This window comes from Lytechinus pictus, chromosome 2 (assembly GCF_037042905.1).
Source record: "Lytechinus pictus isolate F3 Inbred chromosome 2, Lp3.0, whole genome shotgun sequence".
Taxonomy (NCBI): Eukaryota; Metazoa; Echinodermata; class Echinoidea; order Temnopleuroida; family Toxopneustidae; genus Lytechinus; species Lytechinus pictus.
In genome coordinates this window covers 42455280-42468184 of record NC_087246.1, presented here as the reverse complement: position 1 = coordinate 42468184, position 12905 = coordinate 42455280, and the positions used below count along the sequence as shown (strand labels likewise).

The window sequence follows — 12905 nt, the reverse complement described above, 5'->3', positions numbered from 1 at the left end:
ATCTTAAGTAAATTAGAAAGTCAAAAAGGGGCCTAAGCTTTTGATCCTAGCAGAATCTTCGTCGGAGGCAAAATGACAAACATATAAAGTGGAACAACCATAATATAGACCACAAACAAGCTACAAACATATATGGATAAAACAAAACAAATTAGATAAGGAGGATCACATGGGAGTGATACAACAGCAGAATAGGAGATCAATGGCAAAAAGAAGCTGCTGAAAACTGCTTATCTAATAAAAGAGAGCCAATGGAGTAAATTAGAAAGTCAAAAAGGGGCCTAAGCTTTCGATCCTAGCAGAATCTTCGTCGGAGACAAAATGACAAACATATAAAGTGGAACAACCATAATATAGACCACAAACAAGCTACAAACATATATGGATAAAACAAGACAAATTAGATAAGGAGGATCACATGGGAGTGATACAACAGCAGAATAGGAGATCAATGGCAAAAAGAAGCTGCTAAGTAAATCACAGTTCGGTTTTAGACCCGGTCATTCGACCTCTGCAGCACTGGGGTCGCTTACAGACCAATGGTTACGCTTCATTGACATTGGGGAAACAATAGGTGCGATTTACGTTGATTTAAAACGTGCGTTTGACACTGTCGACACTCAGGTAATGTTGGTCAAATTACGTCGTATTGGATGTTCAGATAAAGTTATTATGTGGTTTAATTCTTATCTCAATGATAGAACCCAAAGAGTAGCTGTACGAGGCACTCTCTCAGATGAGCAATCTGTTTCGCTAGGAGTACCACAAGGGTCCGTCCTTGGGCCGCTCCTTTTCTTAATATACATCGACGATTTGGTTCATACCCTGAAATATTGTAGTATTACCATGTACGCAGACGACACCACATTATATGTTCACAGTACGTCTGCACAAGATATTCAATATAAGCTTCAAGATGATATGAGTTCCTTAAAAGAATGGTTAAACGTAAATAAACTAAAACTTAACACGGATAAAACAAAGTTTATGTTAATAGGGACACCCCAAAAGCTATCTAATATTTCTATGGAAAATGTAATTATCAAATTTAATGGAGATGTTATAGAACGGTGTACAACGATAAAATGTCTTGGAGTCATAATTGATCAACACCTATCTTGGTCATACCAAGTTAATAATGTATGTAAAAAGGTGTATGCCAGCCTAAGTATGCTAGCCTAAGTATGCTAAGAAGGGTTAGGCCTTATGTTGACCAAAATACCCTCAAGACTCTATACCTATGTTTAGTCCAATCACACCTTGATTATTGCTGTGAAATCTGGGGGTTGCGTTTCAATATGCACACAGATCGTATAATCAAACTTAAAAAAAGAGCAGCTAGATTAATCCTAAAGTATAATTTTTATACCCCCTCAAAAGAAATGTTTCGTGAACTCCAATGGCTCCCCTTCAACGATCGCGTTACCTATTTCAAGTGTTTTTTTATGTATAGATGTATCAATGGTCTGTCATCGGAATTATATCGTAATGTGTTTACTTTTGCGAGTGATTCTCATTGTTTTAACACTAGATATGCAGCAAAAGATAATTTGATCACCCCAAAAACTCATACCGAAATTTTTAAACACTCTTTATCTAACTCAGCGATTTTACTTTGGAACAACTTGCCATTTAATTTGAAACAGTCAAAATCTCTATCAATCTTTAAACAGAAACTGAAAGTGCATCTTTTTAAATTTTAAATTTTATTTTTGCCTTTTTTTTGTCTATCTAATTTATTTTATCTATATACATGTACATTGCTTTGTATGTAATTTGTTAATTAGTATCATGTTTTTAAGGATGCCGTATGCTTGCTACTCTGTTTTCTGTTATGATATGAGTTGAGTTATTTAGAATATTTCTGTGTATATTTCATATGTATTTAAATGTTTTTATACTTGTTTTTATCATGTATTCCAGGGCCCCACGGGAGACCAGTTTATTGCTGAGTGGGCTACCCTGGTTAAATATATTGAAATAAATAAATAAATAAATAATAAATGGCCTAAGATAGGTGCAAGGGATTCAGATGGCCTCCGAAGATATGGTGATTTTCTCTGTCAATGTTTTGCTGCATCTCAGGTTGTACATCATTTGAAACACCTAGACGATAGAAGGGAGAACAGAAAGCTATTGTCGAAGCTTCCAGACTGGCTCACGCATAGATGGGGTCGGAAGGTTGTTCAATGGAGAAGAGATACAGACTCATTCCCTCCATTCCCTGTCTTTGTGAACTTTATCGTAGAAGAAGCAGAGGTAGCAAGTGTATCAGTAACGTCTGTTCAGGAAAAGAAACCATCGTCTAAAGCTAGGACTCTATCTACTGGCGTACAGAAGAAAGATGAAGGAAGCAAGAAGAAACTCGCCTGTCTTTTTTGCAAAGGACAGCACCGTCTGGCAGAGTGTACTTCTTTCGCATCACAGCCTATGGAAGAGAAGAGAAAATTTGTCCATAAATGTAATCTGTGCTTCGGATGTCTTAAGCCTGGTCATAGATCGAAGAAATGTCGCTATAAGAGCACTTGTTCGAGGTGTAAGAAAAGACATCCTACAGCACTTCATGATGATAATTGGAGTAGTAAGCGACAATCTAAGGAAGATGACTCTCTGCATGAGACAGAGGAATCTCATTGGTCCCATGCATCAAGCAACAAGAGTAGCTCCCATACTTCAAAAACCTCTTCTATTGTTCCAGTATGGTTATCCCATACTTCAACGCCAAAGGAGTTGTTGGTATATGCAATGCTTGATACCCAATCTGACACGACGTTTATCCTTCGAAGGACGAAGGAAAAAATGGGAGTTACAGGTACAGAGGTCAACCTACTCCTCTCAATAATGTCCAAGGCTGAGGAAAGAGTTGCAAGCGAGAAGATTAAAGGTCTCAAGGTGAGGAGGGCCTTGAATGGTAATAAGGAGATTATGTTACCACCATCTTATACCTGTGATATCATGCCGGCGAATAGAACTCACATTCCCACGCCTGAAGTCGTCGAGAATCTCACCTATCTGGAGTCCATTAAAGATCACCTATCGCCATTGATGGATTGTGAGATAGCCTTACTTATAGGCTCTGAATGTCCTACTGCACTTACTCCTCGAGCTGTCATTCCCCCACCGGTACATGGAGGACCTTTTGCAATGCAGACTGACCTGGGATGGAGTGTCATAGGTATGGTGGATCATGACTGTAAAGATAATGACCCAATAGGTATAAGCCATCGTACCATGGTGAAGGTTCTTCCTGAGGAAGTGCAGCTAGACAGTCATCCTACCAAAGTCTTGTTCTCATGCCAATCCACAGTTAGAGAGGAGATAGCACCTCATCAAGTCGTCAAGCTCTTAGAAGCAGATTTCGCTCCTGAAAGAGCACAGCAGCCTTACTCTCAGAATGATACCAAGTTTCTGAGACTAATGGAGGAGCAGATTCGCGTCAGAGACGATGGACACTATGAAACACCCCTTCCTTTCAAGGAAACACATCCTAAGCTGCCGAACAACAGAAATATGGCTTTGAAGAGGTTAGGCAGCTTAAAGCGAAAATTTGAAAAGGACTCTACCATAAGCTTTATACTCAAAAGATTCAAGCACTGATAGAGAAGGGTTATGCAGAATATGTTCCAAACTCATCTAGGGAAGCTGACACATTTTGGTACATCCCTCACCACGGAGTACAGCAACCCAACAAGCTTTGTGTGGTTTTTTTATTGTAGTGCACAGTGCAACGGTGAGGCACTGAACCATCATCTGTTAACTGGCCCAGATCTGACAAATAATCTAGGAGGAGTATTATGTAGATTCCGTACCGATTATGTGGCCTTTAGTTGTGACATACAGGAGATGTTCTATCAGTTTCAAGTCAGAAGTGATCACCGTGACTATCTTCGATTTTATGGTGGAAGGACGGAGACTATCGACAACATTACGTCTTACCCCCGTTTGGGAACGGACCGCAGATCAGATTGCAAACTGCGGTATTTCACCCCATTTTGCATTTGAAAATCTAAAACATCATTTCCAAGCCCTGGGGGTCGTTTCATAAAGCTGTTCGTAAGTTAAGAGCGACTTTAACAACGACTGGTGATCATCGCCAATGGTTTGTACCATTTACCGCAAGACATGATCACCAGTCGCTCTTAACTTTATGAAACACCCGCCTGATCAACCCCGCTTGGCCAGGTAATCCCCACAGGCCAGATTATGAGCGTTGAGCCAAGGACGAAATGATAAACAACAGCTGTGCTATTACGTAAGTCTTCTCTGCCTGTAGAAGGACCTTCGGAATAATTGTATTCGATATTTAATCACGTTTTCAAAGGCATATTGTATTCAGAAATTCAATGCTAGCCCATTTTCAATTTCGAACGAAGAAAATCAACCTCGAAATAAGGAAAGTAAGTGAATAAAAAATGGCGACATGTTTTCCCGGACCGCACTCGGGCTGTTGTGTTATCTTCGGACCGAGGTCAAGAAACAGGTGTTTTGATACTTACATTGCATGCCTGGGGCAGTAGGGTTTTCGTACTTGGAGAAGAGAATTCATTGAGAAAATCTGGGGTATAGTGTTATCAAACGGAGGTTTTTCGTCATGAACCTGTATGTGATCTGCGTATGAGAGTTCACCTTTTTGGGGCTTCATCATCGCCAGGCTGTTCAAATTTCTGCCTCAAACTGATAGCAACAGATCATGAACAGCAATTTGGAAAAGACGTAAAGGACTTTGTGCATCATGACTTTAACGACGATAATGGTTTGAAGTCGGTCCCTACAGCTGAGAGGGCTACTGACCTGATCGTGAGAACAAGAGAGTTATGTGAGAAAGGTGGGATACACTTACACAAATTTATCTCCAACTCTCGAAAGGTGATTGAAGATGTGCCTGAAGCAGAAAGAGTCAAGGATCTAACAACCAAAGAATTATTCCACAATGACTTACCAATCCAGAAGGCGTTAGGAGTACAGTGGTGTGTGGAATCGGACACATTTCAGTTTCGGTTAACATTTGACCCGAAGCCTTCGACTAGACGCGGAATCTTAGCAACTGTGATGTCGGTGTATGACCCTCTAGGTCTACTAGCTCCAGTTATTCTTCCCGGCAAATTAATTCTTCAAGAATTATGCAAAGGTGGTGCCGAGTGGGATGATCCCCTGAGCGCTGACCTCCAAGCAAGATGGGAAAGATGGAAGAACGACATTGTAAAGGTGGAGAGTCTCTCAATCAATCGATGTTTCAAGCCTAACAACTTTGGTGCGATCCAGAGGGTAGAACTCCATCATTTCCCGGATGCCAGCAGCGTAGGCTATGGTCAATGCACCTACTTGAGACTGATAAATCAGAAGGGTGATATACACTGTGCTCTAGTTATTGGAAAGTACAGAGTTGCTCCTGTAAAGTCTAGACACCTACAATTCCAAGACTCGAGCTAACTGCAGCCTTGCTCTCAGTCAAAGTAAGCCCGTTTCTTAAAACCGAACTGGGTCTCACAATCGACAAATAAGTCTTTTGGATGGACAGTAGAGTTGTGCTAGGTAACGTTAAGAATGAGACAAGACGTTTCCACATATTCGTTGCTAATAGGGTGAAACGAATCAGAGATGCTTCATCACCATCTCAGTGGAATTATGTGCAAACCAAAGATAACCCAGCTGACTGGGCATCTAGAGGGATCAGAGTTGACCAACAAGAGATGACGAAGTGGCTGATTGGCCCAGGGTGGATGGCGTCGAAGATGAGAAGAATGAAGATGAAAGCATAATTCTTACGAACGATCCTGAGGTGAAGCACTCCCATGCTACAATCAAGAGTGCAGAGAAATTTGATCTTGAGCGACTCAGACGATTCTCTACCTGGCATCAAGTCAAGAGGGCAGTAGCCAACTGTCTTCGTCTCAAGCTTTACCTCCAGAGATGCTGCCAGGAAAAGCAAAAGGGGTCAAATAAAGCCAAGATCGCCATTCAACCTCTGTCCACCGAACTACTTGTCTATGCTGAGAAAGAAATCATACCACATATTCAGAAAGATGCTTTCGAAGACGAGCTACAGATATTGGGTGGCATAGAAGGAGCTGCTCGGAAGGGCAGACGTCTCGTCAAGTCTAAGAGCCGTCTACAGCAGTTGGATCCCTTCATAGACACTGAAGGAATTCTTAGAGTTGGAGGTAGACTGACAAGGGTTGAGGGACCATTCGAGCTTAAAGGGATCGTTTAACTTTGTGAGCAGCTGATTAAAAAAATTCTCAAACTGAGTTGAAACGTGCGTATGAGTGCCTGTATTTGTCCTCAAAAACCCTGAAACAGACCACAATATAGGATGAAAAACTCTAATTCAGATACAAGTAGCAATTTATTAGCCTGATTTTGAGAACCGTCTAGTAGACGGGTTTAGCTTATGACCAGTTTTCTCCAATTCAAAAGTCCGTTGGCTATTTTGACTGCCTTCTGTTGTGTGTATCTCCTATACACACAATATTAGCTGCACTATACATTCAGTGTAGGACCTACACCTTGTACACACTGTATGTAGGTCATGCTGTGTTCATCTAGAATTAATGTGTTGTGGTGCACAGATTCCCTGTATACACATAGTCATTGAAACCAACTCCAAATTATTTCAAACTTTGTTTTACATCTCCAAGGTTTTAAAATTGATCCTGTAAATATAATACTTTGAAACTTTTGGGATGGTATTTTTACACTATAAGCCTAATGTTTAGCCCATTTTCAGGAACCAAAAGGAGAATTTTTTAAATCAGAACAAAGTTACATGATCACTTTAAGCATCCTGCCATTCTTGGATCTTTTTATGTCTACTTATAACGCTACAATCCCCCTTAAGAAGTTTTCCCGCTCCACATATAAAAAGACACCCAGACTCCCCTGGATCTCTAAATCTCTCCTTAAGTCTATCAACCGTAAAAACAATTTATTTTGCAAATATAAGAAACAGCCCAATAATGATAAACTTAAAAGGAAATATATTCGATATCGTAATGTACTGACAACTTCCCTACGTCTTGCCAAAAAAATGTATTTTTCTGACCAATTTAACAAGTACAAGAACGATATTTCGAGTACGTGGAGAGTGATAAACAAGGTCTTACGATCAAACAAAAAGTCCGAACCAACAAAAGAAATCTCACACAACGGGAAAATTATCGAAGATCCTACTGAAATAGCCGAGTTGTATAACGATTACTTTGTTCAAATTGGTACTAACCTCTCAATGAATATCCCTGAACCTGATAGAGAATTTACATCTTTTAAAAAAAATCCTAATCCGCAATCTATTTTCCTTACCCCTATACTCGAATACGAAGTTAAAGATATTGTAAATAATTTAAAATGTAATAAGAGTCCCGGTAGTGATGGTATAACTAATTTCCTTTTGAAAAAGGTAATTAATGAAATACTCTCACCTTTGACATATATTTTTAATCTATCATTAATAAATGGCGTTGTTCCTTGTAATATGAAAGTAGCAAAAGTTATACCCGTTTTTAAAAAAGATGATAAACGAGAAGTTTGCAACTATCGTCCAATTTCACTTCTCACTTCCCTTTCAAAGTTACTAGAAAAGATAATGTACTCACGCTTAATCAAATTTTTAACCGACTGTCAGATATTATGTGATTCTCAGTTTGGTTTCAGGAAAAAACATTCTACTGTTCATGCTTTACTTTCTTTTATTGATAAGGTGGCATGTGCCGTCGATAAGTCACTGCACACTGTTGGTATATTCCTGGACCTTTCCAAGGCCTTCGACACGATCAATCATGATATATTGTTATATAAATTATCACATTATGGTATTCGTGGGAAGGCCTTGGATTGGTTCAGGAGCTACCTCAGTTCTCGTAAACAATTTGTTTCTTATACAGGTATAAATTCTAGTTTGAAATCAATATCTTGCGGAGTACCCCAAGGATCACTCCTTGGTCCCTTACTTTTCATTCTTTACATTAATGATTTTAAAAATTCTTCCAATATTTTGTCATTTATTTTGTTTGCTGATGATTCTAATATTTTTCTGTCTCACCGTGACCCACATACACTACTTAATATTTTAAATACAGAACTTCAATCAGTTCAGTCTTGGATTAGAGCTAACAAGTTGTCACTTAATGTTAAGAAAACAAATTTTATGATTTTTAGTAATTCTCTTAAAAGTTTAACTGGTCAAGTAGTCATGGATAATGTAAATTTATTACAGGTTGAATCCACCAAATTTTTTGGGCTTTATATTGATCATGATTTGTCTTGGAAGTGTCACATTAATTACTTGTGTAAATTGACTTCTAGAAGTATCGGTATTTTAAGCAAGCTAAAATTCTTTTTTCCTGATTATATACTATTAAACTTATATATGACTCTCATTTCATCACGACTAAATTATGGTATATTAGCTTATGGTAATACAAACAAGACGGTACTAGAAATGTTATTTAAATTACAAAAGCGGGCTATTAGGTTGATTAACCAATCTGACTTTTATGCACACACAAATCCATTATTTATAAAAAATAAAATCCTGAAAATTCATGATCTTTACGAATTTCATTTGGGTACATTCATGTTTCAACTCTCAAAAGATGATCTACCGGAAATTTTCTCTTCCTTGTTTCAAAGAAACAACCTCATCCATTCTTATCCAACCCGCCAAAGGGACTCATTTCACCTTCCACGTACTCAAACGTTATTTGCTGAAAGAACAGTTGTATTTGAAGGACCAAGGTTTTGGAATCATCTTCCAAACGAAATATCTAGCTGTTTATCCTTAAGTATGTTTAAATGTAAACTGAAATCATTTCTTTTGTCCAGTTATGGACCCCTTTAAGACGCACTGGCTGAATATATATAATGTATTTGATTTGTACCTTTTTAAAGGTATACTGCCTAGTTTGAATTTTTTCATTCTTCGCTCACCCCCCCCCCTTCTATTTCACATTTGTCCACTTTCCCTCTCATTCTTTACCCCGCGATTTTCCGCTAATCTTTGGCTTTTCCTTTGTAGTCTGATTATTTTTGTGTGTCTGATCTCCTTGATTACTAATTTCATAATTACTTTAAGGAACCTGCAGACATTACAAGCTCTGCTTTTTATGCAGGTTCCTTCATATTTCACTTTATTTACTGCTATTATACATGTTATATTTTGTATTTTGTATGTAATCAAATGTATTTCTCAATTTTATTATGTTATTATTTTGCTATCTTGTGAAGTATGAAAATAAATTCAATTCAATTCAATTCAATTCTCCCACAGTCTCATATTACAGAGCTCCTAGTTGCCCATTGCCATGCAGAAATAGCTCACCAGGGAAGAGGAATGACAATCAACCACGTCCGAGCTAAGGGATACTGGATCCTTGGTTGCAGTCACTTTGTGTCCAAGTTTATCTCCAGATGTGTGACCTGCCGTAAACTTCATCAACCAGTCCAAAGTCAGAAGATGGCTGATCTTCCCAAAGATCGGCTTACACCTAGTCCTCTGTTTACTTACTGTGGTGTAGATTGTTTTGGCCCGTGGACTATCAAAGAAGGCAGAAAAGAGTTGAAAAGGTATGGCCTCATCTTTACTTGCATGGCATCAAGAGCAATTCACATAGAAACGCTAAATTTGATGACTACCGATGCCTTCATAAATGGATTACGACGTTTCGTTTCTATACGTGGTCCTATCAGGCAGCTGAGATCAGACAGAGGGACTAACTTTACTGGTGCAGCGACTATACTCTCAAAAGCATGGAAAGAAATGGACCAAACGAAGGTGGCATCTATTCTGCTTACAGAGGGCTGTGACTACCTTGATTTCAAGTTCAATTTTCCAGCCTCGAGTCATATGGGAGGGGCATGGGAAAGACAGATTCATTCAGTACGCACCATACTCGATGCACTACTGCATCGAAATGGTCACCAACTTGATTACTCGCTTCGTACCTTGCTCTGTGAAGCAGCTGCTATCGTCAACAGTCGTCCTTTGGCTGTGGAATTCCTCAATGAACCCAACCACCCAGATCCACTTACTCCAAAACCTTCTACTGACCCAAAAGACAAAGGTTATTTTGCCACCACCTGGAAGGTTTCTTTGTGAAGATGTTTACCTGAAGAAGCGCTGGAGGAGGGTTCAGCACCTGTGTAATGAGTTTTGGAGCCGATGGAGAAAAGAGTTCTTCAACCAACTGCAATCACGAAAGAAATGGACATATACTCGTCGTAATATGAGAGTTGGTGATGTCGCAATCATCAAAGATGATCAGTTACCTCAAAACTTATGGCCACTTGGGAGAATCGTCGAAGAATCTGAAGACAATCGCGTTCACAAAGTGAAGGTAGCAGTGGGTGATCGAAAACTAGCAGCATCAGGAAAGCGAACTACTTCAGTGAATTACTTATATCGCCCTATTCACAAACTAGTACTGTTACTTTCATGTGAAGACCAGGTAGATTCCTAGCCAAGGAGCCTTGAATGCTTGAATTAGGAAATCACAGAATTGGGTCTGAACTATAGACTAATATTTAAATGGACCAGACTGAACAGTATTAATTTGATATGTGTCTGAAACCCAGACTATATGTTTTATCTATTCCACTTACAGGGTCTGAATTTGAAGACTAAGGATACAATTGAAACAGCAAAAGGTCTGAATTTAAAGACTATATATGTTTATTTCACTCAAGTGTCTAAAATCAAGACTGTTATTTCCAAGGTACAGGAATGTACATTGTTGTTTTCTTTTGTAATTTTCCAAAGAAATCAAGTTATAGAAAATATTGTAAAATAAAATATCTATATCGGTATGTTACATATTTATTTCAATTTGTTATTAACAGGGCAAATCTTTTTACCATTTTTTCCAATCTAGTATCTATGACCTAGCAAACTCTCTACGTAACTTGAGTTTGAAAGACAGAATTCATATAAACAGTTCACTTTATAAATTTTTATCAGACTTGTATCTGATTCCCATTGTCGAGAAATATGGTATCGAACAATGAATTTATGCAAATGAAGCAGAGTATTTGAGTCAAAATTTGTATCATTTTAAACTCAAAAGTCTTATCAAATTTGATTAATCATAGGCCTAGTTGATGCATTTTTTGATACATGGAAAAAGGATTTTTTTAAATGTCATTTTTGATTAAGGTTGATTTATCTACGTTAAGTATTTTCTGATATGCGGAGAAAAGATTAAGTACCTATGGGCTACAGCCATGTGTAAGTAAACGCAATTGTGAATGGATATTGTTCAATTAACAGTAAAATTGAGAGTTTGTTATTAGTCAATTCAGTAAATTGGTATTTTCTTTGTATGCATTTATCCAGCATATAGTATAACAAGTCAAACATTATGGTACTTTTGCAGATTGATGTCACGTCCAGAAATGTTATGTGTTGAATACGTTAAACGGAAAGTAGCATGAATCTAATTCATTTTTCAAGCCTATAGTTGTTGGGTAAATTTGTGAAATTCAAAGGAGCCATGTTGTGAAAGTTGATTGAAAAATATATGATTTCTCATTTGATATTGATATGAAATATTGCAGAAACATTATTTAATATATTTCCTATTTCCATGATGATATAACATTTATCTCTGGTTATGTTTCATAAAAACCTTTGGTCAAATGAATGTATATAGCACAGTGCATATATGTCATTAACATTGCCTGTGCAAGGCATTTGCTGACATAGCGCCAGCTAGTGTTCTCTCTAGGACAGTGTTTTCTATTGCACCAATCACTGTATAAACATGGAAGAACTGACAGGTTTGAGGTGACAGAATCATCCAAGATCCAGTGAATCCTGGAAACCTGGTTATTGATTTTGATACAATAAGGAGGCAAAGAGGTTAGTGTCTCATAGGAAGTCTTTATTTTATGAAATGATAAATGTTAAAGATGAAAATAAGTTGAATTATTATAGGTTCTAAATCCAGCTACTGTGCATGTAGATTACATAACAATTATACATTCACATATGTGTTATAAGATTGTGTAAGCAAGAAATAAGGCACTCACACTAATACGAGGTTAGTATATATACTAACCTCGTACAAGGGACCGTGTTTGATCCTGGATTTTGAAGTAGTCGGCAAACATCGCTTCATTGCTGAAGTAATATTTGCCGAAACTCCTTCTCGCTATGCACCAGGGCTCTTTTCGGTAAGTAGCAATACATAAAAAAATTATACATATGATTATGAAGTAATTTCATTACAAAAAGAGCAAATTCTGCTTACCTCGGCCTAGCAAGTGACTTCGTTTGTCTCTTCTACGGAAATACAAGGAAGCCCGTTGGTGGCGCTAATAAATTTCACAACCTTGATTCAGCTCCTCTGTAATTTTATAACTGTGTCTAAATTCTTTGAATGCGCAATTCTTACAATTAATTTACTAATTATGGGCACCGATAAATGAAATACCTTCAAAAACATAATTCAAGATTACTATTGGCGATGATAACACTTTTTTGTAATTAATTTAAAACGATGACTAATAAAAAAAAAATAAAAAAAATGCACATGCTTGGAACGAAACCAGCAGTACAAGCTTTAACGAACGTCAATAATACGGCACTATACCAAAGTCTATACAATGAAAAGATTGGACACTTCACGGACTTCGCGTAATGCCTGCGTCGATTTGCGTGTAAATTAGTGTACAGTGCCGGCCGCGGGAAACGTCACACTGCCCCCTAGGGTGAACGCGGTAGCCCGTAGCGGACATTTGAGGGGAGCGGACGAGGGAAGACGCCCGCGTCCGCTCCCCTAGGACATGAGTGCCCTAGGGGAGCACCCGAGGGTAGTGCCCGCGTCTATCCTAGGGTGTTTCCCTAGGATGTTCGGCCGTGCATTCTTGGTCGAAAGAAGAGGTCTGATTTGACACATTCAAGACTGCATGTG

The 12905-nt window shown here is 38.3% G+C and overlaps 1 protein-coding gene across 1 annotated transcript; it reads left to right on the top strand.

Annotated features, from left to right (window-relative positions):
- The first annotated feature begins 9328 nt into the window (after positions 1–9328).
- Positions 9329–10093, top strand: LOC129279476 (uncharacterized). The gene has a single exon (XM_054915586.2). It carries the CDS (start codon positions 9329–9331, stop codon positions 10091–10093), a length of 765 nt encoding a protein of 254 aa, XP_054771561.1.
- Positions 10094–12905: the final 2812 nt, after the last annotated feature.